General features: G+C 34.3%; 1 protein-coding gene across 1 annotated transcript in view; it reads right to left on the minus strand.

The window, feature by feature from the left end:
* The window catches only part of LOC145267065 (protein unc-79 homolog), a gene marked incomplete in the record, with an annotated part of 244,654 nt that overhangs the window by 70,672 nt on the left and 146,025 nt on the right, over positions 1 to 27,957 (minus strand). Inside the window, 7 exon segments of the mRNA XM_080123020.1 lie at positions 1,922 to 2,301; positions 7,547 to 7,694; positions 10,503 to 10,685; positions 16,273 to 16,315; positions 17,928 to 18,010; positions 20,653 to 20,712; positions 21,830 to 21,951. Coding sequence (XP_079979146.1) covers positions 1,922 to 2,301; positions 7,547 to 7,694; positions 10,503 to 10,685; positions 16,273 to 16,315; positions 17,928 to 18,010; positions 20,653 to 20,712; positions 21,830 to 21,951 — 1,019 coding nt within the window.

The following is a 27,957-nucleotide window of genomic DNA, read 5'->3' on the forward strand; positions in this document are numbered from 1 at the left end:
ATAAATAGAAATAAAAAGAAAAGGAAAAAAAAAGAAAAACAGAAAAAAAGAAAAACAAGAAAAAAAGAAAAAGAAAAACAGTTTTAAGTTAATTTTTGAATAAATACGATAGTAAATAACTATATCAATCAAACATTTTTTTTTTAAATTAAAAAAAAAATATTTGTTGTACTGATAGAAAAGAAATTAGTACAGAAAAACTGGTACAGTTTTTGACAAAATAAAAATACTGGTAAAGTTTTTGACAATAGAAAAAATAAAAACTGGTACAGGTTTCAACAAATAAATAAATATAAAAACTGGCTCAGTTTTCAACAAAAAAAAAATCGATACAGTTTAAAAAAAAAAATTTGTACAGTTTTCTGACAAAAGTAAAAATGACTCTTCTGTTTTTGAATTGTATTTAAGACCTTCCAAAATTCATAGAATTATCCAAGCATAATGAATAAAGTATTAGGTGAAATTCAGTTATACATGGCACTTTTCTGGAGGTTGAATATTCAATCCTCAGTTTGGGTGATACTAAGAACACAATTGCAAATTATTTAAAACTTCTATGGCTGACTGAACAAGAGCATTCTGCCCCTGTAGATTACATAAATGGTTTTGCTCAAATTTCGTGAGTTTAGCAAGATGCACCTTAAGAAGGTTGGAAATTATATTGGCCAAAACATTGTGAAAATGATACTCAAGATGAGAACAGTAGTCGTAAGAATCCAAATAATGCGAATAACCAATGTTTAACTCCAAAAAACATTCAAGATGAATAATCAAAAAAAAAAAAAAAACTTATCAAGGTAGGTAGAAAAGTAAATTATCTTGCCTTTGGTAACAGTTATTTGTTATATATATATTTTTTTTGCACTTTTTCTAATTTTGTTGGCTCTTGTTAAAAATACCCAAAATATCACATCTAATTTCTGAACTACTCCAGTTCTTGTCGCATTTGTTGCATCCTTGTGCTTGTTTTTGAAGTACTCACGTCGAATTTGTTCTGACAAAATTGCTGCACATTTACTCTCCCTCAATGAAATGTTTTGGACTTGTGATGGGGGTATGAGACGAATGGATTCGCCAATCATTTTTATAACCAACAGCTCTGCTAAACAACCAATCAAAACATCGCAAAATTATTATAAAAATCGTTGAATTTTGGATTCAATCAGATCGCAATTTGCTACGTCACGGACCGCATTTAATTCTTCGCCGCCATCTTGGTTACTAATCTGAACTACGCCGCCATCTTTGTTCAACACAATGTCTCAAAACTTAACAGGTTATGCACCTAGCCACCGTCTTTTCTTTGACGGATCAAAATCTAAATTCGAATTGTGGCAGGTAAAATTTCTGGGATATCTAAGGAATCAAAAACTACACAAAGTCATACAATCTCCAACAGAGAATCCAAACGACCCCGAATTTCTCGGAAAATACTCTCGACTAGCTGTTAAATTCCACCTCATCACTTACAAATGCCCCTAGATGCTGGGAGATTTTCTATTCTACCTTCTTTTGTTGAACTGCTTGCATTTTGAAATTGCCTTCCTGATTCCTGTTTCCCTGACACGATTTACATTCAAAGATTTAAACATAATGTGAACAAAAATCCTACTGTTCAACTCCCAAATCAGGTTGCTCCTTTATAAATCTGTAGGTATCTACTACAATACCCCTTTACACTTCAGTGACAATATTGCCGTGTTTGGTGTGAAAAGAAAAAAAAAAAAAATTTACCACATATATCACATGACCTATGACATCAGCGAATCACGGCTGAGTATCTCTCATATATCTTACAACAAAACAAAAAATAAAGGTGTGAAAAAGAAAAACAAAAAAACAAATATATAACAAAGAAATGCTACCAAAGGTAAGATAAGTTAGTCTTCTATCTACCTATGCTTAGGGTAAGTATACTTACGGTTTTATTCGTCGTATCTGAAGTTGGTGGGGAAGTGGTAGAATGGGCCGATTCGCTTTCCTTCTCGTCTGCAATTTGACGAACTTGTTGCCGACCAAAACGTCCAGGCTTGAAAGCTTTTTTCTGGTCTTTTTTGCTCGAAGAGCTATGTGTTGGTGTGGAATCGGTATCAGACATGCGGCCTTCTGTCATGGTGTCTTTCAAGCTATATTTATTCTTGGTATAGCGCACAATGCTTTCTTTGATCGGGGAAGCCATATGGATTCGAAGGCTAGTACTTTTTTCCCCTCCACTGATATTCTTCATATTTGTAGGGCTTTGGGGTGGAGTCTCAGTCTCCTGAATATTCTCAAGATCACTTGCAGAGACTTTACTAGCATCTGAAAATGAAATGTACATACATAAGTAATATACGAGAACATGATAATGTCCACTCTCCTCTCACCCTCTAAAAAAGGTTAGGAATTAAAAGAAATGAGAAAAAAAATATAACAAAAAAGAGGAAATAAGTTTATCAACAAAACAAAGGTATAGGAAGCAGGGTTGGTGGAAAGACAATGGAGAGGAAGTTGTTCACCAAGTTACACAAAAGAAAGCTGAGGTGGGATTGTTAATCAAGGTATGGCAGTAACAAAGACAAAAGATGGAAAATTAGAGTTCAATATACTTAGAGTTAGTTTACGGATAGTTTTAGGAGTGGCAGGGGGTTTTGTGACAGGTGACCATAGTTAGAGACAGTCTAGAGTTTGCGACAGTTGAGGACAGTTTCTAATAGGAGGCAGGTTGTGGTTTGGAGCACATTGAGACGACCAACAACAAAAAGGTCTCGACAGACTATATAGATCTGCCCGTTAGCATTCAGGGGGTTGTTTCCAGTGATTGTGTTAAGCACGCACCTAGAGTTCAATGAATACATACAGAGTTTGTTGTAGGCTTTTGTTTCTCTCGAGTTTGTGTTTTCAATTGTTTTATTGTTTTACTAGCAGGGAGACTCGACGTTGCCCAGGATTTAATAAGGATCAATGAATGTTTCACCCTCCAATATTTTATTGTCATCAAAATCAGTGAAACTGACCATTTTTCAATCAAATTGATTAATTGCCTGCTCTAGTTGGGGACTCACCGCATTACATCAGGAAGAAGCTTCACATACCTTCCTGCCGTGACAGTCCACAATACATTGTTGTTTACATTGCACTGTAGAGAACTTATTGTTGATTTTATAAAATTATTTTTATATATAATGGCTTGAATTAAAGTTTAAAATACAAAAAGTCAAGTATCATAGTTCGATTGTGTTCTAAACAGAAACATTCATTTTGAACGTGCCCCAATCATATCAAAAAACCTACTGTTGATGTTATATGTGGAGTCTTTCGGCTTGTGTGGCAATAAAATTTCTCAAATGTACTGGTGATGTTAGGCTGTGTAAGGTGTTATATATTCAGCATGCGGATAACGCAGACCTGAACAACTTGATGGCATCAAGTTGGTGCATGACTGTCAAAGGTAAAGGCTGACAAATGGCTTCAGCTCAACAGGTGAGTGCAGTTGCGAATTCAGAGTTCATGGGTTGACTGGTGCAGCCCAGCATGGATGGGAACATCAATTGGGTTGAGGGCCACCCCACACTCTGCAACCCAAATATATAAGGAAGGAACACACAACAAGAGGATGAGTCAGAACCAGAGACAAGGTTTGAGATTCAGAGAATGAGAGAGTCTTGCAGTCAAGATGAGGAAATGCAGAAGAAGAAAAAGAGATCTGAATCGATTCAACAATACAGAGCCCCCATACACACACACCCCACCCCAAAATAAAGTCTGTCTACAAATAATAACAAAGTCATGTTAAAACTGATAGGCTTCAAACTCATTGACTTTGATTGTCAGATGCATTGTACCTGCGTGCTAACAGGGATCACAAGGCAGGTCAGTGCATACTGAGTGCAAGTTGAGTTAACAGGATTTGCTACCTCACAGCACATCTCAATATATAAGAAAGGGACACATATGAGTTTTTTAGTTTAAAAGACATTGTTTTGGGATACAGCAATTCATCTTTTTAATAGGCTTTGTTCTTCCAGTATTTTCATCACTAAATTCCACGATTAAATGGATGCATTTTTCAAATATCTGTCTTGTTAATTTCAGATTTAACTCCTCCCCCTCCTCTTGATATGTTAAAACTGATAGGCTTCAAACTCATTGACTTTGATTGTCAGATGCATTGTACCTGCGTGCTAACAGGGATCACAAGGCAGGTCAGTGCATACTGAGTGCAAGTTGAGTTAACAGGATTTGCTACCTCACAGCACATCTCAATATATAAGAAAGGGACACATATGAGTTTTTAGTCAGACTAAAATCAGAGCAAGAACAAGAGAGTATTGCAGTCAAGATGATGAAACGGAAAAAAAGAAAGAGATCTGAATCGATTCAGCAATGCAGAGGCCCTCCCAGGCATAAGGAAGATACTGAATAAAAGCTGTCTACAAATAACAATATACAAGCTAAAAACAGCCTATCCTTCCTTGACAGAGTACAAAATAGACTTCGTGGCTTAGTGGGGGGATGCCCTTTTCTCTAACCTGCAACCTCTCCCACAGAAGAGACGTTGCGAGCCTATCCTTGTTTTATCGTTATTTCCATGGCAGTTGCTCATCTGAACTCCAATCTCTGGTCCCCCCCTCGCCAATCTTTCACGAAAACACCCGTCTAGCTGAATCCACTATGAAAAATTTCCCCCACTCTTTGTCTGTGCCTAAATCAAAACATGGATTCCATGAACAAAGCTTCTTTCTTAGAACTGCACGCCTGTGGAACTCTGTTCCGTCTGCCTGCTTCCCACCGGACTACAACTTGGATGTCTTCATCCAACGTTAAAAAATTCCTAATGAACCGCCCCCTTAAGTAAACACTTCATCAAATCTCCACACTAACGTACTGTACTTGCAATAATCCTTATCCCTGAGTGGCTTCCGGGCCTTGATAAGTGGTGACCTCCGTGTAAAAAAAAAAAAAAGTTGTGTTTTAGGAGCATGCATTATTTGATTTTCAAATTAAAGGCAATCGTCGGAGGGGCACCGACCGAAGAAAGGAGAAAAAGGTTTGTGTTTTAAGATCTTATAGACTATATATGTGACACACACACACCCATCACTGTATAAACACGTAGAATATACAATAAATATGCACACAGGTACATAACAATAAGTTATCCAGAAAACCTTATTGATGATTGTATTAACAAAAAGCTTGCAGATTTTAAACCCCCCTAAAAGATTTGGGCCTTTAAAATGTCCCGTAAATTTAAAGTTTATGGGACATTGAAAAGTGGATGATAGTATAAAATTAAATAAACAGATTCTAAGACGTATTATAAATTGCTTTTACCCCTTTTGTGTCCTTGCATTTGGTATATATTACAAGATCTGCCTTTTGTTCTTTTCACAACAGTTAGCTGCAATATTTTTGATTCATAATGGGGGTATGATCCCTCATAGCTGGGAGATTCTATTTATAAATGATGCTGCTAGGAACTGACGAATCAAATTAATTCACAGAAACACTCAGAAACCAGAATTGCTCCATAAAAAATAAACCTTTTCTTTAGCAACCTTGCATTTGTTTTCTTTGTGTCAACACGCGAAGAATCTTTTGCTCTGTGGCTACAAAAATGATAAAGTCAGGAACCTGAACAAAAGAACTGTCTACCGAGAACCTCCAGGACTTGTATAGAACAATTAACCATCGGAAACTGTTCTGAAACTAAACATGGCTTCCAATTCAAGAGTGCCCTACGTCCACATCAGTTATATTGTTTATCAATTTAAATGCCAGTATGATGCTGGTTATGTGGGGCGGACTTCCTGATATCTGCAGATTCATATAAACCAGCACATTCCATCTAAGACTAAACAGAGGAGAATACAATCTGCGGGTCTCGCTTCGTCTGCGACTTTGGACTCTGCGACTGGCCAGCATTTGGTTGAGAATCCATGTTGTGCCAGTAAGTATAAAATAGAGTGGTTTGAGAAAAGGTACGTGTCTTAAAGTTTCCTTATAGACTGTATGTATGCGACACACACATCATACATACATGTGCATACACAAATACACACATCATACATACATGTGCATACACAAATACACACCATACAAATTATATAGACCTGGTATGCAACATTAGTCCTTTTTTAAAGTATAAATTAGGAGTTCAGGATAGCAAGCTCTCAGGCTGGACAGATCACGCAGAACCCATACACAGATAATAAGCAGTTACCAAGGTATGAATGCAATTTGTGAACTTTAATTCCTGACTAGAAATAAATATTTAAGTAGAAATGAATAAACAGAATGGATACCATAATACTTAGTTCACTGCACCTTTTTTTGGAAAACATGGTTTTCTGCATGTGTGACCAACGGTCAAATGCAAGATTTGACCCTGGTGCTACCAGATCAGGCTGTCTGAGGATATTGGGTTCCTGAGACGAAATGCACCTAACATTGATGCTTTTTGTTTTTCTGCTTCCTTTTGCAAAACTTAATTATGTTCTGCAAAACCAAAAGCAAAAACAACATCCACCCTTTCCCCTTTCTCTTTCTATCTCTCCCATTTCCCGAGTGGTTTCTTAACTTAAAATATACCAAACATTAATACTGTAACCCTTTTCCCATTGCAAAACTCATTCATGTTCTGCAGGGCAGGGAACAAAAACGATAAAATCCACTATAAAACAACCAAACTGAAGTGAGCTGCTCGCTGGGCAAAACGACGAACAGCTCCTTTAAAATAATTTTTCATAAACATTAATAAAAAAAACAAATATTCAGAAAAATTAATGAAAATAAATAGTCAGACTTGGCTGGTTAAGAGAAGTGTAATTTTATTTACCCTTTTGTGTATCACACTCATGTGGTTTCTTTTGTGTCCGTAGAAAAGAAAGAAATCTTGACTGACTGGGTAAATGTTCTCTTTTTTGGCGTAAAGTCGAAAAGAAAAGATAAATTAAATATTTTTCTTTGGGACAGCCGTTCGAGGGTGAAGTGGCGTGGAAAGGTAAGAGGAATGTTTTTTTGGTTTCATTATGAGAACTGGCATAGCGCGTGTCGCGCACATGTGACAGACACAGCAGCAGCGCGTGTTAACTCCTCAAGGGTCAGCGAGCGAAAGAGGAAGAGAGGGCACTCGAATTTGGCGCCACGTTTTTTTTTGTCCTCTTTTTTAGAGCTCTCCGGAAACGGTGACAATTCAAAAGTCTCTGTCAAATTTTAGTTCCGGGGTAGACGCTACAAAACTAAACATTACAAACAAGTGATTGAAGATACGAAAAGCTTGAAGAATAAAAACCTACAAAATAACTGAATGCAACATGAACACTGTTTCCAAAATAACAGGATTCGGCATTAAATAATCCGAAAAGGGTTGAAATGTCGTAAAACAAAACAACCAAACCAAATCAAGATTTGACGTTATATTTTCTAAATTCCAGAATTATCAATGGAAGACACTATGATTACGCAACAGATTTTCTTTATGAACATCTCTCACATCACACGTGGAGTAAATGTTGTTATAGTTAACGATGTTTCATCTTTTCGACCATTAGATGAGACTGACCTCTACTCCTGTGATACTTGGGCATTGGTGGCGTAAAACCATCTTCTCCTCTCTTGCATCGATGATGCTGTGCTTCGATTGTATTGATGACGATTCGGATCATAATCTGCACGATTTCCGTGGTAGCACTGTTTGCATTTACTTGATACTGAAAAAAAAAAAAAAAAAAAAATTTAATCTGTATATATAAATCTCACCTGTCTGTTTAAATGTATTTATGTATGTATGTTTGTATGTCTGCCTAAAGTATAAAATCAAAACATCTTTTGAATTTTAAATGTGAAGACCAAGCAAAAAGTGATAAGCCATAAATCTATTGTATATAAAAGGAAAGGAGGTGCATGCATTTTTTTTATGTCCAGCAAAGGCTTTTTTCACCAGGGTTCTCGGGGGGGGGGGTACTATTTTTTAGAACTTTTTATATACTCCCTAGATTATGATATCTATGATTTGCAAATGCACGTCATATCTAGATTTATTTTGATCGACTTTTATAAAATTCATGCTATTCCATGTTTGTTCGGCTTTTTCGTATAAAAGTGAAACTAATCAAAAGCGAATGCAGCTTCCTGGCCTTTCATGCTGGGACATCCAGAAAGCAATTAGCTTTGATCACTTTGGCGGGGGTGGGGGCTCATATCAGACAATTGCTATTCATTTGGACACTCCTTTTTTGTGGGGAGCTGGTTTTCCCCAACATCGTGGGGAAACAAATAAATGAAACGGTGGAAAGCTGAACTGGCCTTCAGCCAACATTCATTCCTGCACCTGCACTTAGCAAGTCAACTTTTTGATTTGAATGCTTTTCAGTTCCTATGGCCTCGTAGCCTAGCGATAAGATGTCACGTTTTCTTTCACTTTCTTTTCTGCCTTCGGGTTCATCATGGGTTTGAGCCCCCCCCCCTCCCTACTAACACTTTTTTTCTCCTTTTACACCTCCAAACACCCGGGCAATGCTAGGTACCCCTGCTAGTAATAAATAAAATGCGAATATTTAACTTTTGAAAAAAAAAATTTTTATTTTAAACTTTGGCCATAAAATTTTTAGTAAAATACCTTTCCTCTGAGACAGACGTTTCCTAATATGGAACACTCCTCGTCTCTGAGAAAGGATATTCTACCCGACAATTTAAATCAAAGTTAAATAAAACAAAAAAAAAAAGTTAAAAATACTTGCATCTTATTTTGGAATTATAATGACTTTTTGCTTAATTTTCAAATTTAAATATACTATTTAATAAAATCTCCTTTTTCAAAGCCAATATGCAAATTAAACTTCAGATTCATCCCCCTCTTTTCAATTGACTAGCCTTCTGGTTTGGTGATGGACGCAACGGCAACAATGTCATTTTTTTTTTTTTTTTTCATATTCTTTTTCTCCTGCGGTTCGAGCTTGCCTGCCTACTACCACTTTTTTTTTTTTGTTCAACTTTGCGCAACACACACCTCTAAACACAGTGGAACTGTAGCCATTGTTGTCAGACTCCAAATACTGTGACGGGAACTTCTGTCTGTTGTTCAATCAATTATTTCACCTCAGAATTATTATCTGCTTGTATCGAAATCCATAATATAATAAAAATAAATGATAAAACTGCAATTTATAATAAAAATCTACCATCTTTTTTTTTTTTTGAAAACTTGATTTTACTTGTTCATTTTTTTTTAACTTTTAAAAAGAATTTTAAAATTGTTGCCTCCCCCTTCTCCAAATGAAATTTTGCTTTTCTTTTGGCAATTTTACAATTATTAGGTATTGTAATGTTTCAATTGCTATTTAAATAATATTTAATAATCATAAAACTGTGGACCTTGCTTGTTTCCAATGATCAGGCGATTCCATCTTCTAAAAAAGGGTGACAGGTGAATTATATATATATATATATATATATATATATATATATATATATATATATATATATATATATCATAATTTAGTAATTTAAATTTTATGATGTGAAATGGTTAAATTTCAAATCTAAAATTTTTATTATATGCAAGACAAAGAGTACATTTCAAGAAGTATATCTCCTTAACCTATAGGTTTTCGATGTCTACGTATCTCCTCAGAGGAGAAAATATTAGCAAATATTATAATGGTTTATACCTAATTTTCTTTATACAATAAACATAGAAAATCATAATTAAAAGTTTTTAAAGTTTTCAAATAATAGAGTAAGGGAAATTATATATTGGTTCAAAATGAAAAGGATATTGAATTTCATATCCAAATTGTATGGTAAATTCCGAAGTGAAAGTCTTTGGTAGCAGTGAGGTAAAGGGATCCAATCCATATTTTGAATAATCCACGGCACAAGGTAACAATCCGAAGTAGGCATGATTCTTTGGTTTCTCCTTTGTTTAGATGAGGAGTTCGGTAAATATTTTATTATATAAGTCCGGTGAAGCTGTTTTTTAATAGACATATAATTCTTTATATATTTATTTAATTATTTTTATAATTATAATATATGAGTTTCAAAGTCTATTCCAAATTAATTTCAATTTGTGAATAAAGAGTTTCTGGAGACAGACAATGCGAAATGAAATGAAATGAAATAAATAATCTATTGTATTACATTATTCTGAAATATATATATATATATATATATATATATATATATATATATATATAAATGGGGAAGTTAAAGGAAGAGAGTAAAATCAATTCAATAAGGTTATATATAAATTAGGGGTGTTGGGTAAGTGGGGACTCTTTATGCCATGGCATTTCGAAACCTAATGCTGCTCATCAGAAGAGTGAAGAAGGTGCTAGGCAACATAATTGGGATGCAACGTCTAGCAATAGGTTAGATTAGGAGCAAAATAAATTATTGAGGCTGTTTGAGGGAAGTTAAGTGTTTTTAGTGATATAGCCTTAGTAATTTATTTCGTTCCTAATGCGGATACTGATAAAGCATAATTTTTGAATATGTGTTAATAACATGTTCCTCACCTTATACAGAATTACTAGGAGTCCCATAAGCCAAGAATGTCGAACTTGAGATTCCAGAAACCATAGGGTATAATTAGGCGGTTGGTAATCGCTCGCATACCGTTGTGGAGAGGGAGCATATTTGAATACCATCAATGTGATTGGAAGAATCATGTTGCCCAACGGAAAATTGCGATCCAACACCTGGGAGAAACAAAAATAAAAGATTTTGAAAAAAAAAAAGAAGGCAGAAATTAGAATTAAATTTAAAGAAAACTGTTCTATTATTAACAAACACAAAAAAAATAAAAAAGAAAAATCTCTATTTTCTATGACAGAAACAAAAATATCACATTCCAAACCTTAACTAAACTTCACTGAAACTTATATCATTGTATTTTAATTCTATTTTATACTAGTGGGGAGGAGGTGCCCAGCTTAAAATAAGCTTAAATATGATATGGAGTAATCCACCGAAAATGCCACCCATAAAATTGTTAATAAAATTTACAATCCTTTCTGAAATCCACAAGAAACACCCGTCTGGCTGAAACTACTGTCAATAATTTTCCCCACTCTTTATCTGTGCCTAAATCAAAACGTAGATTCCATGAGCAAAGCTTCTTTCTTAGAACTGCACGCCAGTGGAACTCTCTGCCGCTTGCCTGTTTCCCACCTGACTTCAAGTCCAACATAAACAAACTCCTGACAAACCGCCCCCTTAAGTAAGACACTCTATCAAAACCCCTAATACTAATGATTACTACAATACTATCTCATTGATTACTGTACACGCGATAACCCTTATCCCTGAGTGGCCTTCGGGCCTTGATAAGTGGTCACCCCCATGTAAAAAAAAAAAAAAAAACATATTTGGTATGAATAGAATGCAGGCAATGGTTAACTTGTCCATTAACTTTCATCTTAATTAACGGTGGAGGAGGCGGGTGCCCGGCTTTGCCCAGGTCGTAAAATACGCTTAAATATGATATTTTAATTTGTCCAGATTTAGTATATATTATTACAGAATCGTGATTTTAAAAATAAAAAAAAAGGTATTTAGGTACCACTAGCTAGAATCAAAACCAAAACTATAGCATTCAAAGCTGGTGACGTTACCACTGTACCAACGTGTCACTCATATAAACCGATTTAAAATTAAAAAATAAACTAAGATGAATGTACAAAATGTTTAATGATTTTTTTAATTTTGACCCATTTTTGACCCCTTAAAAACATTTTACTTGACTAAACACCTGTAAAAAAAATCCAATCATTTGAAGCCCCTAGTGCCGCTCTGCAACTTTTAGTTTCAGAGGAGATAGAGTTTGAAAATATGGAGACAGACCGACAGACATATAGCTGTTTATATATTAGATTATATTACAAGATAGAACAAGACAATTATCGCCCTAAAGAAAACATGTCTACAGCTCTATTTTAAATCTTTTATTGAAAAAATCAATTCAGGTAACTTGATTATGTAGTAGAGCTGACATATATTCAATGTAACCGCCTTCAGCCTCAATCTCCCCCTCAATATGAGTCCAGAACTGGGAGCATGCCTTTTCCACAAGTGCCGGCGGGAGCTTGGCAAATACTTGGTGGATGGCGTCAATCAGGCTTGCTTTGGTGTTGTGGGAGGTCATGTTGGTGATGTTCTTGTATAACCAACTGAAGTATTCCAGTGGGTTCAGGTCAGGGGAGAAGAGGGGGCCAGTGAGAGAAGAGTACAAAGTTGGACTCCTTTTGAAGCCAAACCTGGGTCTCTTTGGACTTGTCAGCTGCGCCGAATCCTAGGGTCTGCCAGCAGCCACCTGATTGTAGCAGGGTATCACCATACTCTTCAGCACATCCAGGTACACTTTGGTGTGACTTTCAAGCCGACTTCTAAAATATGAGATGGCATCAAGTGGCTCTCACTTGAAACCACACCAAAATGCAAAAATATTGTAACCTAAGTACATTAATAAAAATAAAAAAGAAAAATCTTTATCATGTACATACCCGTCACAGAACAAAAATGTCACATTCCAAAAATCATGTAAATTGACCGATTAGTTTTATTTTTGTTTTGTTTTTTTTTAAGCCAAGAAAACAATCCCACAGGGTTGCTTACCATCTGAATATGATATAATTGTCTTCAAACCCAACATTTAACAAGTTATTGTTGAGCCGTTCCTCTTAAGTTATCCAATTTACCAAATTTCCACTACTAACAATTACGTCACTGTCCCATTGACCACTTTACACTTATTAACCCTTATCCTCGAGTGGCCTCTGGGCCTTGATAAGTGGTGACTCCTTTGTAAAAAAAAAAAAAAAAAAAAAAAAAAAAGAAAAAAAAAAAAAGACCATAACCATGGCTGGAAATTTGTCTTCAAGTATTGAACTATCCGGATTTGCATTTTGAGGGTGCTGGTAATGGTCTTGTTATAACTTGGATCGGTAGAGAGCAGGAGTTGTACAGTGGCGCATCTCCGATCTCGCTCGTTGAACATTGTGTCACTTTCAGATATGATAGAAGTTCCTATTGCTCTTGGGGTTCATACACAACTGGCTAACTAGCAGATGATCAACAACAACAAAAGAAAACTGGTTTTCATCAAAGGAAATGTCGTCTTTTATCGTTCCACCCTGTATATTATTTTTCAATTAATTTGAACACTTTTCTAATTCAACTTTCTTCACTTTCAGATCGGGTCCTGGATATGACCTTAAACTATATCCAGTGGTGAGGCCCCAATTTGTGGGTTTTGGGGAGTGTGGAGCCACCCTTTAATTACCATTGCTCCCAGGTCCACTCTGATCCGGAGTGGTAGTACCTGTTAGGGTCTCAACTATGGGTTAAATAGAAATCGACGTGAAAACAACAAATATATTCTATTAAAAAATTTTTCTGAAATCTTTGGATTCAGCATTAAATGACCCGAAAAGGGTTGATATGCCGTAAAACAAAAACCAACCAATCAACCAATCACTTTCAGATCGTTTTATTTTCATTTTTATCTATTTATATCCATATTCCCTATACTCCCTATTTACTAGGAAGAGAAAGATGAGAAAGAAGGTGAGGAGATCCTCACCTTCTTTTTTCTCCAATTTCTCTTCCCTATTTTTCCCTTTCATTATTGGTTTTTCTTGAATTGATTCTAAATTATTTATTTTTTTTATTCAATTTTCACCCCAAACAAGGCACAGTGCCACTTTGAAGTAGGGGGCTACTATCGGGGACATAATTTGTGGGGGTATTATTAAGGGAGATGGGTGGAAAGATGTTTGTTCACATTACACTTGAACTTCTGCATATCAGTACAGTTGGGAAAGCAGAATCCCGGAAGGGAGTTCCAAAGACTTGCAGTTCTGGAGAAGAAACTATTGGAGTAAAAGGCCTTCTTACACATAGTGATCTCTACTGTAAAGGGGTGGGATTTAGTTGCTTGTCGGGTTTGTCGAGGATAGTCATGTCAAGGAGGTACAAGTGCTTGCAATTCGTCAGAGCATTCACCATTAAAGTATTTGTAGAACAGGCAGAGGGATGCAATATTTTATCGATGGGGCAGAGGCTGAAGCCTAGATGACAGTTTAGGACCTATCAGGTTAGCGACTCTCTTTTGAACCCTGCCCAGGAGTGAGAGACAAGCAGCAGATGCACCAGCCCAAATGTGACAACAGTACTCCATACACGGGCGACCTTCACAATTCTTTACAGCACTTGTTTCGTAGGGCAAACCCATTCATTTAACTATTATATCAATGAATGAATCTATTCTGTCCTTAACTCCTCAGAAGAAATAGCACCTATCAACCCATCAAAAGAAAATATGGGCATGACTACAAAATCCGAAAATTGGAAGAGAAATTGTCATTACCTTTTATTTTTTATTTTATTACGCCATTTTGAATTTTCAAGTAAAGTCAGTAAAATTAAAATTTCTGTATAAATTAAATGATATTCATTTTGATATACAGTAATAAAAAAATATTTAAAAAAATATTTTATTATTTATAATTTCCATTATTCTCATCATAATTAATCTCTATATATTTACTGAGATAATATTAATAATTGTAATGTATATAACATATGTCTATATGTTTATTTAAGTTTTATACAAAACTAATGACAAAATATATTGTATTTTATTTCTGGTAATAACAATTCTACAACTTGGCCTTCGGGACAAGATCAAAGTGTAGTATCTGTTCTTCAGATGCTGCACTTCAATTTCTTGTTCTCTGTCAGTGGAGGAGAAATCCTTCACAACTGAGACAATTTTTATTTTTATTCCTTTTCTCCACGTTAAAAAACGACCCCGGTGTCTAACTGTCCCATGGGGAGGCATTGTAAATAGGAACAATTGTTGATTTGATCTTAATTTTATATCTACATAGAATTCAATTTTATTAATATTTTAATTAAATTTATAATTACATAAACTAATTCTAGCCCACCCCTAATCTTTAATATAAAATTTTCCTTTGTAATATTTTTATCATAATTATAGATTTGTCAGTCTTTTCTTCTTTTTGCTTGAAATGACCTCTACTTTCCAGTGAAACCAACTTGAGAAACCAGGTTGGTTGGTTGGTTGTTTTATGGTTTATCAACCCTTTTCAGGTTATTTAATGCTGAATGCAGTTATTTTGAAGAAAAAATTTTTAATAGAATATATATATATATATATACATATATATATATATATATATTTTTTTTTTTTTTCAAGTTGGTTTCTATTCAACCCATAGTTGGGACCCACACAGGTACAAGAATAGAGAAAGAATTGACAGCATCGAAGCTGGATGAGATACAACTCTTTAATTTGTTTTTTTCTTTTACCAGTGATTGTTTTTGTCTTAGTAAGTGCTCTACAAACAAATTTATCTTTAGTTGACCTTTAATAATTAAATATTTTCACTTACTAACCAAATAGAAAAGCTATGAGCCAAAGCCACATGATTTTTGGAATATGATATTTGTTGTGAGGTACAAATCACCTCTATTTGAGAACTAAGTAGAATCAACCAGTCCTATGAATACCACTGGTTGCAGAGACTAAATGGAGACATTCATACCATGTTTAACCGCATGCCACGTACACGTTCCTCTCATACCACTTTAGTTGGTTGGTTGGTTGTTTTTGTTTTACGGCATATCAACCTTTTTCAGGTTATTTAATGCCAAATCTAGTTATTTTGAGGAACGATTTTTAATGGAGTATATTTGTTTTTTAAGTCGGATTCTATTTAACCCATAGTTGGGACCCTAACAGGTACTACCACTCCGGATCTGAGTGGACCTGAGAGCAATGGCAATTAAAGAGTGGCTCCATACTCCCCAAAGCCTGCTAGCTGGGGCCTCACCATTGGATATAGTTTAAGGTCATATCCAGGACCTTGAGAGATTAGAACTGAAACAGATTGTACACTCTATCAAAAGCAACATGGGAAGGGTAGCAGCCTGTCCAACTGGATCCTCTCATTGACTAGGACCCTTGTCAAAGAAACAGCTCAATTCCAGCGACCAAATGAAACCAAAAGCGGACAGATCTGGTGACATCACTTGCTGGACGTCATTGGAGAGAAAAGGGTAAATTCATATGAAAGCGAAGGATGCATCTTTCATAACGAGCTAAAAAATCAAATTTGATTCCGATTCATTTATTCTGAACAAAAAAAAAAAAAAAACGGCAACAAAACATATGGATTTCGAGTTGATGTCCCGATGTAACATTTTTTTGTAATGAAACAAAATTATCAATCAGAATAGGAAAAAAAAACTATTACTCACATAAGGTACTCCACTAAGAAAGGCGTTAAATACTGCAGATGACCTGATAACAAAATTAAAAAATAATAATAGAAAATAAGTGATAAAAGAGAATTTTCTGTGAAAGTAGATTTTCTGAAATGCATGTACACATGGAAAATATTGTTCAGCATTGCAATTTTTGGAACATGATTTTTTTTTTTTAAAGGTATGTTTGAAGGCTTGTCAATGCAGGAATTATTCAATCGTTAGAACAGATAAATAAATAAATAATGATAAATAATTTAAAAGGTTCAATAGTTCCCAATAAATATTTTTTTTTTTTACCTGACTGTAGATGGTATATTCCTCAAATATTTTCAGAGGCAACCCCTATTTTCAAGAGGTAACAAATGTACGTCTACTCTCTACGCTGCCGTTTTCGGTTTGATTTAAATTGGTCATTATATTTTTATTTTGTTTTGAAACGCTATTTTTTTTAATGTTTAAAATTATGTTAATTGTTCAAGGGAGGTAATTCTGTTTTTTTTTTTTTTTCTAATCTAAGGAAAGTAACTCTGTTAAATCTGTCCAATGGAAGTAATTAAACTGCTTGCGTCATATATACAAAAAGTGTGTTTGAAGGCGTGTAAATGCAGGAATTATTCAATCGTTGGAATAGATAAATAAATAATGATAAATAATTCAAAGTGTTCAAAAAATAAAATATATATATCAGGAAATGTTCACATCTTTTTCAGCCTCATATATATGAGTTTTTAAAATAGAAATTGAAAACCAAAATCGATGCAATTTTAAGATGATTAAATAATTTTTTATATAAATAATAATAATAATAATAATAAAATAGTAATAAATGATTTTATTCATTTGAAAATTGCATCATTTTTGGTTTTCAATTTCTATTTTTAATATATATATATATAGCGTAACTCAGTATTGTAAAGTTATTTTGTTTGCTAATACTCTCTGTCCTTTTTTCTGTAGATGAAATTTAAGTGTAGACTATACTCTCATCTTTCAATAGAGCAACTTATCTAGGAGAAGGAAAAACTCTGAAAATTACACCTTCTCTACTTTGGATTTTTTTCAGGAAGAGGAGGAAGGGAAAAGAAAGGCATGTGATGGCAACAATTTTCTATGATCAGATGATCAATTTCATTATAAAGCAAGATGGCCGCTATCACAATATGCAAACAAATCAAAATTTTACAATTTATTTTGATGGTCCTTGTGCATTTTAAAAAGCTTTATAACATTTTTACAGATTATTTGCATTTGCCATAAAAGTATATGGCAAATGCAAATAATCTTGCAGCCTTGGCAATGCTCTCAATGTATCTATTCCAGTTCATATTCCCTGTAAACGTTAGGCCGAGGAGTTTAAAAGAAGTACTTTCAGGCAATGTGTTCTTGGCCATTGCTATTGGTGGTAGAGAAGGTTTCTTGTAGTTATTGAAGGAAACAAGCTTAGTCTAGTAGTTTTCTAGCATGGTAGAGGGAGCCAACCTTCCTTGCAGACCTTAAAAAACAAATAGATTTACTTCTTTGTATAGATTCTATCGCAAATACAAATAAAGGTAAAAACGTTTTAAAGTGCACACGGATTTTATGAACTATGCTGTGTATATATATGTGGAAAATCACTGAATAGAAATCAGTAGGAATAACTTCACCTTAACTTGTATGGAGGTACATTGAAGGTTTGCTCTGTCTGGTTGTAGCCAAGTAAGACATTAAGATGACGAAGAACTATGCTCTGAAAAAGACGAGGATAAATAAATGTGTTAAACAGCATTTCAAAAACATTATTTAAGCTTTATCAAACTTAGCTTTTGACTTGCCAATTTGGCGCTTCTACAGAATTAGAACAAGATTTTCGGAAATCGTAAAACCGAATTTCACATAAAAACAATGGTATCTACGTATTCCTCATATTTTTAAGATGATTATATCCAAAAATTCGAAAATTGATGAGGTAGAAAATTTTTTATTAAAGAAAAGAAAAAAAATAGAATTTGATGAAAATGATTGTAAAATGCCCTGCATTTTACAATCATTTTCATCAAATTCTATTTTTTCAACAGGGAAGTAATTGTGCATTTGGATTTCACCTGTTAACACGATTAAAGTTTTTCTTTTTAATAATTCAGTAATATTCAGGTAATTTCGACTGCATAATTTGGAAGCTACTATTGTAATTTATTAGAATTGAAAACAAAAATCAGTTGAAACCATTGTTTTTTATCTGAAAACTCCATTTATCGACTACAAAATCTTGTCCCAATAATGTAGAAGCACCGTCAATTTTTATTAGTTATTGTTGTAATATGTTATCAACAATATAACTATTCTCTGAAAAAGATGAGAATAAACGTGTTAAAAAGCATTTCAAAAACATTTATTTAAGCTTTATCAAACTTTGCTTTTGACTTGCCAATTTGATGCTCCTACAGAATTGGTACAAAATTTCGGATCTCGTAAAACTGAATTTCACATGAAAACAATGGTATCTATGTATTCCTTGTATTTTTAAGATGATTATATCCAAAAATCACAAAAATTGATAAGGTAGAAAATTTTTTTATTAAAGAAAATAAAAAATAAAATTTGATGAAAATGATCGTAAAACACAGGAGAGTTCAACATGGAGGTAATTTTGCATTCACCTGCTAACATGATTAAAGTTGTTTTTTAATAATTCAGAAATATTCAGGTAATTTTGACTGCATAATTTGAAAGCTATTAGAATTGACAAAAAGAATCAGTTGAAACCATTGATTTTTATCTGAAACCTCCATTTATCGACTACAAAATTTTGTCCCAATAATGTAGAAGCACTGCAAATTTTTATTAGTTATTGTTGCACCATGTTATTAATACTATAACATTTCAAAAACATTATTTTATTTAAGTTGCATCAAACTTTGCTTTTTTTATTGGTTATTGTTGTATATACAGCATAACAATGTTGACACACCAGTTCCAGTTAGATAATCAAAGTTAAGCAATGTTGAGCCTGGTCAGTACTTAAATGGGTGACCATTTGTGAATTCCTGGTGCTGTATCTGCTTATTTCGGCATTGTTTTCACTCGTCCTGGACTTCCTGCCACTGGACTCAAACAATAGCAATTCAGGAGAGGTGCAGTTGGAGATTATGCAATCCTTGTCTCACAATTACATGCACAGCTAGCTTTACAGAAGGTATCCATTGTCTTTTGAGACCAAATGGAGGCATCGATTGTTATTAACAATAACTATACTCTAAAAAAGACAAGGATAAATTATAGAAACAAAGGTTTTAAACAGACTTGAAATTTGGTATATAGGGTATTCAGACACACACACATTATATATATATATATATATATATATATATATATATATATATATATATATTACTATTTTAATTATATAGACAAACATTACATAGTTGCTACACTAAACATGCTAATGTTTCAGACTATTGGTTTATTAAAAAAACAAAAGTTCCTTGTCAGGCGACAGAAATAAAGTTTATCCGCTATTCAAAGCAGCTGGTTCTTAAATAAAAGAAGTGGAATATATTTTATTTATTTATAAAAATAAAGTATTAAATCGCTAACTTAAAATGGGAGGGGTGATATTAAGTGACATTTTAAACTAAAAAATAGAAGGCGATATGGGGAAAGCGGATGTCAAGGCTTAACAAGATAAAGGAGAAGAGTAGAAAGAGATAGAGAAGGAAAAGAAGAGACAGCTAAAAAGAAGAGAAATAAGAAAGAAGAGAGAAAAGAAAAAAGAAAGGAAAGAACAGAAAGATGGAAGGAAAACGAAGGGGGTCAATATAATTACATTACATTACTATAAGAAATGGAGAGGGGTGAAAACAATATGCCAAGTTTAAGAGTGTTTTAAGTAACATGTCAACAAAAGAAGTTGACGTAAAGCGGGAGGGTGTTAGTAAATAGGGTTTGCAGTAAATCATACACACAAATATTTATATTCATGCCACCAACCTAGCAGGGAAAATACACATATATACACACATATGTGTGTAAAGAAATTATAAAAATGCTCCTGATGTCATCATTGTTCTCCTCTTTATATACATTTCTCATGTTAATTTTTACATTAATTAATCATCATCCACTTTTTATCTTTCATCCGACCACTATGTGTTATCCCTGACAGCACCGAAATGGCGACCGTGTGAATGAAAGGAGATACAAACACATCACTAAAAAAAATCTTAATTCTTTGTTCTTTAAACAAATTCAGAAGCCACATAATATTTGCTAATCTTGGTGATAGTTAATTCAGAGAATTTAGCACACCTGTTAGTTGTAATATATATATACATATATATATATATATATATATATATATATATATATATATATATATATAAAAATGGTTACCTGTGGTTTACCAGGACAACAATAATCAGTCATGTCTTTGTCTTCGCTTTTCACCATAAACTACAAAAAAGACAAAAAAATAAATAAAATGAAAGAAAGACCAAATGTGAACAAATATTAAGTATTTCAATGTTTTTACCTGATTTTTGGACTTTTAAACTCTTTTGATGAACATTGAACATGTGTGTATGTATGTATATGTGTGTTTGTATGTCTGCCTAAAACTTTCGACAGAGGCGAATTTTCAACAGATTGGTATCGTTTTGAAGCTTGACCCTTTGGGCAACAAATATCGAAAAATTGACTAAAAACATTAATACCTTCACCCTCAACTGGGCATGGGTTTGTATTACTGTACACATAGATTCGAAAAAGTTGTCAAAAAACAAATATATAACAAATAAATGTTATCAAAGACAAGATAAGTTACTTTTCTACCTAACTGGATACATTTTCAGTGTTTTTATTTAATGTAACATGTTTATTCTGCTCGAAAAACATGCTGTGTTTACTGATGTATTGGAAAATTCAAAATGGCGCCCGACTCTCTCTTTAACACGGTATGTTTAGGAAAAGGTGTTATAAATAATAAACTAGACAAAATACTATTAAAAAACTACCGAATATATGTCAACCTATGTCACGGTAATATATATTGAGCGAGTTTCTAACAATATTTTGTCTAGTTTTATATTTATAGCACCTTTTCCCAAACTTACCGTGTTAAAGTTAGAGTCGGACGCCATTTTGAATTTTCCAATACATCGGTAAACACAGCATGTTTTTTGAGCTGAATAAACATGTTACATTAAATAAAAACACTGAAAATATATCCAGTTAGGTAGAAAAGTAACTTATCTTGCCTTTGATAACATTTATTTGTTATATGTTTGTTTTTGGACAACTTTTTCGAATCTATGTGTACAGTAATACAAACCCCAGGGCATTTTTCTACAAGGATAGTTTCGAAAGTCATCCCCCCTTTTCGATTGACTAGCCTTAATTTAAACCTTTGCCACTTCCAGTTTGGCGATGGACGCAACGGCAAAGACGTCATGTCTTTTTTTTTTCACATTTTTTTTCCTCCTTCGCTGAACTGCCTGCCTACTAACACTTTTTAAAAGTTATGGCAATAAAAAAAAATGAAGAATGAGGTCAAATAGATCAATATGCTTACCTTCATAAGTAGTGTCACAAGCTGATAGATTGTGTCCCTGTCAACCCCTTCTAAGTCCATTGCCTTCTGGAGTAATGCAGCGAAGTTGCTTTCATCATCAGTGAACTCTCTCAGGTGACCACCTTCAAAACAAATTAAAGAGAAGTTATCATGTGCAATTATACAGAGTTCTCTTCCTTGAGTTCTCCAAAAATTTATATATATACAGGGTGTCCCAGAAGTCGCGCACCATCTAGATTTATATAAAAACAAATATGAATATCAATTTTATTAATCAAAATCACAATAGATGCTCAAATTGTTCACCTTTGCCTATCTGTGTCATCGCCATATAGAGCTTGTACAAGATGCACTTTGTACGGGTGAAATTTCTGTGTTTTAAGAATACGATGTACTGATGATTTGCTAATCGTAAGCTCCTGGCTTATTCTCCTTACTGATTTCACGGGGCTTCTAGTAACATTCGCCAAAACTATAGTTGATGTTTCCTCATCAGTTACATTCTTTCGTCGACCACATCTCTCGCGGTCAGCAACTAAACCTGTTTCTTGGAAACATTTGATCAAACGGCAGACAGTGGTATGACTCTTTTTTTTTTACAAAGTGATCACCACTTATCAAGGCCCCGAAGCCACTTAGGGATAAGGGTTATTGCAAGTACATTACGTTAGTTATTATATAGTGCGTTAGGTATTATATATTGCAAGTACATTACGTTAGTTATTTATATATATAGAAATATATATATATATATATATATATATATGGTTTTTCTCGCTTGGGATGAGTGCGGTTGAATTTTTTCGCTACCGAGCGGTAGTTAGCCCCATCTATTCCAAACATAAAAATCGATTTAACTCTTTCTTGCATTGTTAATATCTCGCCCATATCGAATAACATCTGAAACAAAAAAAATATAAATATAAATATATGGTGCGCGACTTTTGGGACACCCTGTATATTAACATGCCACCCAGCATTGCCCGGTCATAAAATATGAGTAAATATGATATTTTAATTTATCTAGATTTTGTATTTACTATTATAGAGCCAATTCTCTATTGATTATTATAGTGTACCCAATATATAGTAATGATTTTAAAGTGATTAGAAAATATATATATATATATATATATCTCACTACTGATGCAATTCTCTATCTATATAAAAGCTAAGTACGTTCAAGGATGGAATACTGCTGCCATATCTGGGCAGGAGCTGCTAAAAACAGCCTATCCTGCCTTGACAGAGTACAAAATAGACTTCGTGGCTTAGTGGTGGATGCCCTTTTCTCTACCCTGCAACCTCTCTCCCACAGAAGAGACATTGCGAGCCTATCCTTGTTTTATCGTTATTTCCATGGCAGGTGCTCGTCTGAACTCCAATTTCTGGTCCCCCTTGCCAATCTTTCACGAAAAACACCCGTCTAGCTGAATCCACTGTGAAAAATTTCCCCCACTCTTTATCTGTGCCTAAATCAAAACGTGGATTCCATGAACAAAGCTTCTTTCTTAGAACTGCACGCCAGTGGAACTCTCTGCCGCTTGCCTGTTTCCCACCTGACTACAACTTGGACGTCTTCAAGTCCAACATAAACAAACTCCTGACAAACCGCCCCCTTAAGTAAGACATTCTATCAAAACCCCCAAACTAATGATTACTACAATACTATCTCATTGATTACTGTACACGCAATAACCCTTATCCCTCAGTGGCCTTCGGGCCTTGATAAGTGGTGACCTCCATGTAAAATATATATATATATATATATATATATATATATATATATATATATATATAAAATATATAAGTGTATTAAAAGGCTACCAGCAATGCTTCCAAGCACCCTTTATATATATATATATATATATATATATATATATATATATATATTAGCATGCTGCCTGGCAGTGCATGCATATTTGTAAAGTCATTCTTCGACCTTCATCTAGCAAATTCTATTTTTTTTAATTGTCACAATTTTGCACCAATTTTCCCCAGCTTTAATCTAAATATAAGTTTCACATGGGTTCAAACACCTTATATATTAAGTTTAATTTTTGTAGACCAAAAACTTACGGAGGAGTTTGGTAGGCAACATTTTTAAAACAAATATATACACGCATACATAAATATATATATAGAAAGAAGTTTATGTTTACTATAACCATTTTACGAAAGTATAAATCATGTAGAATATCTGGATGAATATAAATACACATAATAGTTAATTAAAGATAATCGTCCCATGAGAAAACTAGAAAAACTAATCGGGGAATTAAGTAAAATAAATGTTTAAAAGAATATGCAAATTAGCTAGATCTTTAGCAGATTCCATGACCCATATATAACAAAGTAGTATTTTCTTTTTAAATAAATAGATAAAAAGGGTTCTTAGCATGAATATCAATACACAAGAAAATAATATGAGTATGTATATATATATATATATATATATATATATATATATATATATTTATGAATTAAGTGTCTATGCATGTAATTATCATTATTATTATTATTATTATTGGTTTTTATGTTTTCAGCTTTTAAAAAATTAAAAAAAAGAAAACAAATTCCTACTGTAATGGAGGTGCTGTGTCTGTATATTTGTAAGTAAAAATCAGAACATATAAATTTATCTTGCTTGAATTTTTAAATCATACCCAAATAGAAACCCATCCAATAAATAAATATCAATGCTTGGTTCAAACTAGCCTATTTTTTCTTCCTTTCACTACTATTATGGGCAAGAATATATTTATCTTGTTTCAGTTTTTTTGTTGCTGTTTTCAAAAAAATATCATCTTGCTTTACTCTTTGAGACAGAAAACCCAGCTTTACTATAATATAGATGCTGTGTATATCAATACGCAAAAAAAAAAAAAATTTATAGGAGTATATAACATATAAATTTATCTTATTTGAATTTTTAAATCATACCCAAATAGAAACCCATGCAATATATGTATATCAATATTTGATTCAAACTACCCTTTTTTTCTTCCTTCCACTACTACTAGCAGGGGTGCCTGGCATTGCCCGGGTGTCTGTAGATAGGTGTTTGGAAAAAAAAAATGTAGTAAGCAGGCAAGCTCCAACCCGTAACGCAAAGGCAGAAAAAAAGTGAAAGAAGAGCTAACGTCTTACCGCTACGCCATGACGCGACTAGAAGTGTAAAGCGTTCAAATTTAGCGATATCAATCATTACGCCATAGTGGATAGCGAAATGGATGAGTAAATCTGGCTGTAGGCCAGTTAAGCTTTCAGCTTTCTGCTGCTTTTGTTTTCCCATGATATTGGAGAACCCCCCCCCTAAAAAAAAAATGGGGAACTCTGGCAGTGTCCAAATGAATAGCAATTGTCTGATGTGAAGGGTTTCCCCCACATTGAGCAAAGCTAACTGCCTTCAAGACATCCCGGCCAAGAAGGCCAGGAGGCGCTTGTATTTTCTTCGATCAGTTTCACTTTTATACGTAAAAGACAAACAAACACTGGAAACCAGTGACTTTTTAAAAACTCGATCAAATAAAAGATAGAGACGACATCCATTCGCAAATTGGAGATATTACGATCTAGGTAGTATAAGGAATGTAACCGACGCGTGAAGGCCGAAGAAAAAAGCTTTTCACGGACATACACAAACACTAGCACCCATTTTGCCTTTTATAGTATAGACTAGCGAGGGGTACCTGGCGTTTCTCGGGTGTTTGGGAGGGGGGGGGGGTTAAAAAAAAAAAGTAAGTATGAGGATCGAACCCGAACCGTTGAGGCAAAGTTGTGAAAAAAAAAAAGTGCGACGTTAACCATTGCCCCACCGTGAGATGCTAACGGAAACACGTTTGAATTTATTTAATTACTTGGATTTAGCAGGTGCCCATTTTAATGAGTTAATGAGGTCAAGTTTGACTGCGGGATAGTATTCATTTACTGCTGAACGCTTTTTTTTCCCCCCCAAGATGTTATAGGAAAAAGACTAACCCACATGCGGCGAGCGACAAATATTGGATATTTATCTTCCCGAAATTGAGCAAATTAAATAGACAGGTGAGCTTCGTTGTTAACTGTGAGATATTACGATTTGTATGTGATATAAAAGTTTTAAAAAGTTGTGAACCGACCGACCGCTTCTCTGAAAGAAGCCTTTTGTAGACACACAGAAAAAGCAAACACACATACATACATACATACATACATTTTCGCTTTTATATTTATAGACTAGTGTGGGTGCCCAGCGTTGCCCAGCGTTGCCCGGGTGTTTGAAAAAAAAAAAACAAGTGGTAGTTGGCCATCACGCAAAGGCAGAAAAGAAAGTGAAAGAAAACCTGACATCTTACAACTATGCCTGTTAAAGCGTTGACATTTAGCGACGTAAATAAAAAGTTGACTTGTAGTGAATAAGTTAAGAATCACGCAGATGCAGAAATGAACGTTGGCTGAAGGCCAGTTAAGCTTTCTGCTGTATTTTTAAGCTAGGAATGTTTAATCAACCTGTGCATTATATTATACAGAGTTAGAGTTAGGCATTATATTATACAGAGTTAGAGTTAGGCATTATATTATACAGAGTTAGAGTTAGGCATTATATTATACAGAGTTAGAGTTAGGCATTATATTATACAGAGTTAGAGTTAGGCATTATATTATATAGAGTTAGGGTCTTTCTTTTTTTTTTTTTACATAGGCGTCACGACTTATTAAGTCTGAGAGGTCACTCAAGGATAAGGGTTAAAGAGTGTAGAGTAGTCAAAAGGACAATACAGTAATCGATAGTAATGGAAGTTCGGTAAATTTGTTAACTTAAGTGTAACGGCTCATCAGAAACTTGTTCACATTGAAGACAACCATATTATAGACAGCTGGAAAGCACGAAAACGGAAGACAATTCCACAGGTGTGCAGTTCTAAGAAAGAAGCTTTGATCATGGAATCTACGTTTAGGTTTAGGCACAGATAAAGAGTGGAGGGAATTATTGATAGTGTTTTCAGCTAGATGAGTGTTTCTTGTGAAAGTTTAACGAGGGGGGACCATAGATTGAAGTTCAGTCGAACACTTTCCATGAAAATAACGATAATGCAGAGACAAACTCGCAACATCTCTTCTGTGAGATAGAGGTTGCAGCGAAGAGAAAAGGACATCTCCTACGAGGCTACGAAGTCTATTTTGAACCCTATCAAGGCAGGATAAGTCCTTTCTAGCAGCTCCTGCCTAGATGTGGCAACAGCATTCCATCCTTAGACATACCTGGCTCTTAGATAGAGAATTGCATCAGCAGTGAGATATCTACTGGATCAACAGAAGGATCCCACCATTTTTCCAGTGGCCTTAGCAACAGACTTGATGTACGTATTCCATTTAAGATCTGGAGTAAAGGTCAAGCCTAGAAGCTTGTCAAAACTTGAAGCCTCCCCGAGAGCCATTCATTTTAATTGATGCTAGATGGGAATCAGAATGTTGATGATGTAAAGATAGAAGCTTGGTTTTAGAGGCATTAAAAGTAACCAGCCACTCTTTTCCCCACTGTACGTGTTCAAGATCAGAGGAGAGAGAATCAGAGAGAACTTGGTTGTTTACTGTCTTAGATGTGCTACCATAGATGGTAGTGTCATCAGCATAAATTTCTACAAATGATGTAAGGATGTGATTTGGAAGATCATTAATGTAGATTAGGAAAAGAGTTGAACCCAGGATGGACCCCTGAGGGACTCCAGCATTAATACTGTGAGCTTCTGATTTTTGCCCATCAACTGCTACTTCTATGAACCTATCAGAGAGAAATGATTTAATAATTGAGAAGACATTTCCAGTTATACCATAGCTGGAGATCTTGTGAAGTAAACCTTTATACCATACCCTATCAAAGGTCTTAGATATGTCACGAGCAATTGCCCTAGAAATGTTGCCTCTGTCGAGAGATTCGCTAATCCTAAGATATAACTGTAAGCACATCTGCTGTAGATCTAGCAGAACGGTAACCATATTGAGTGTCACTAAGAAGGTTATTTTTGTTGAGATGGTTGATTACTTCTCTACTTAACACAGATTCCAGCAACTTACTCATGACGCACAGGAGACTTACTGGCCTGTACTGAGAGGGGGATGAACGATCACCTGAATTCAGGGCATAC

The sequence above is a fragment of the Euprymna scolopes genome, chromosome 42 (genome assembly GCF_053919585.1).
Source record: "Euprymna scolopes isolate OS-2025 chromosome 42, ASM5391958v1, whole genome shotgun sequence".
Lineage (NCBI taxonomy): Eukaryota > Metazoa > Mollusca > Cephalopoda > Sepiida > Sepiolidae > Euprymna > Euprymna scolopes.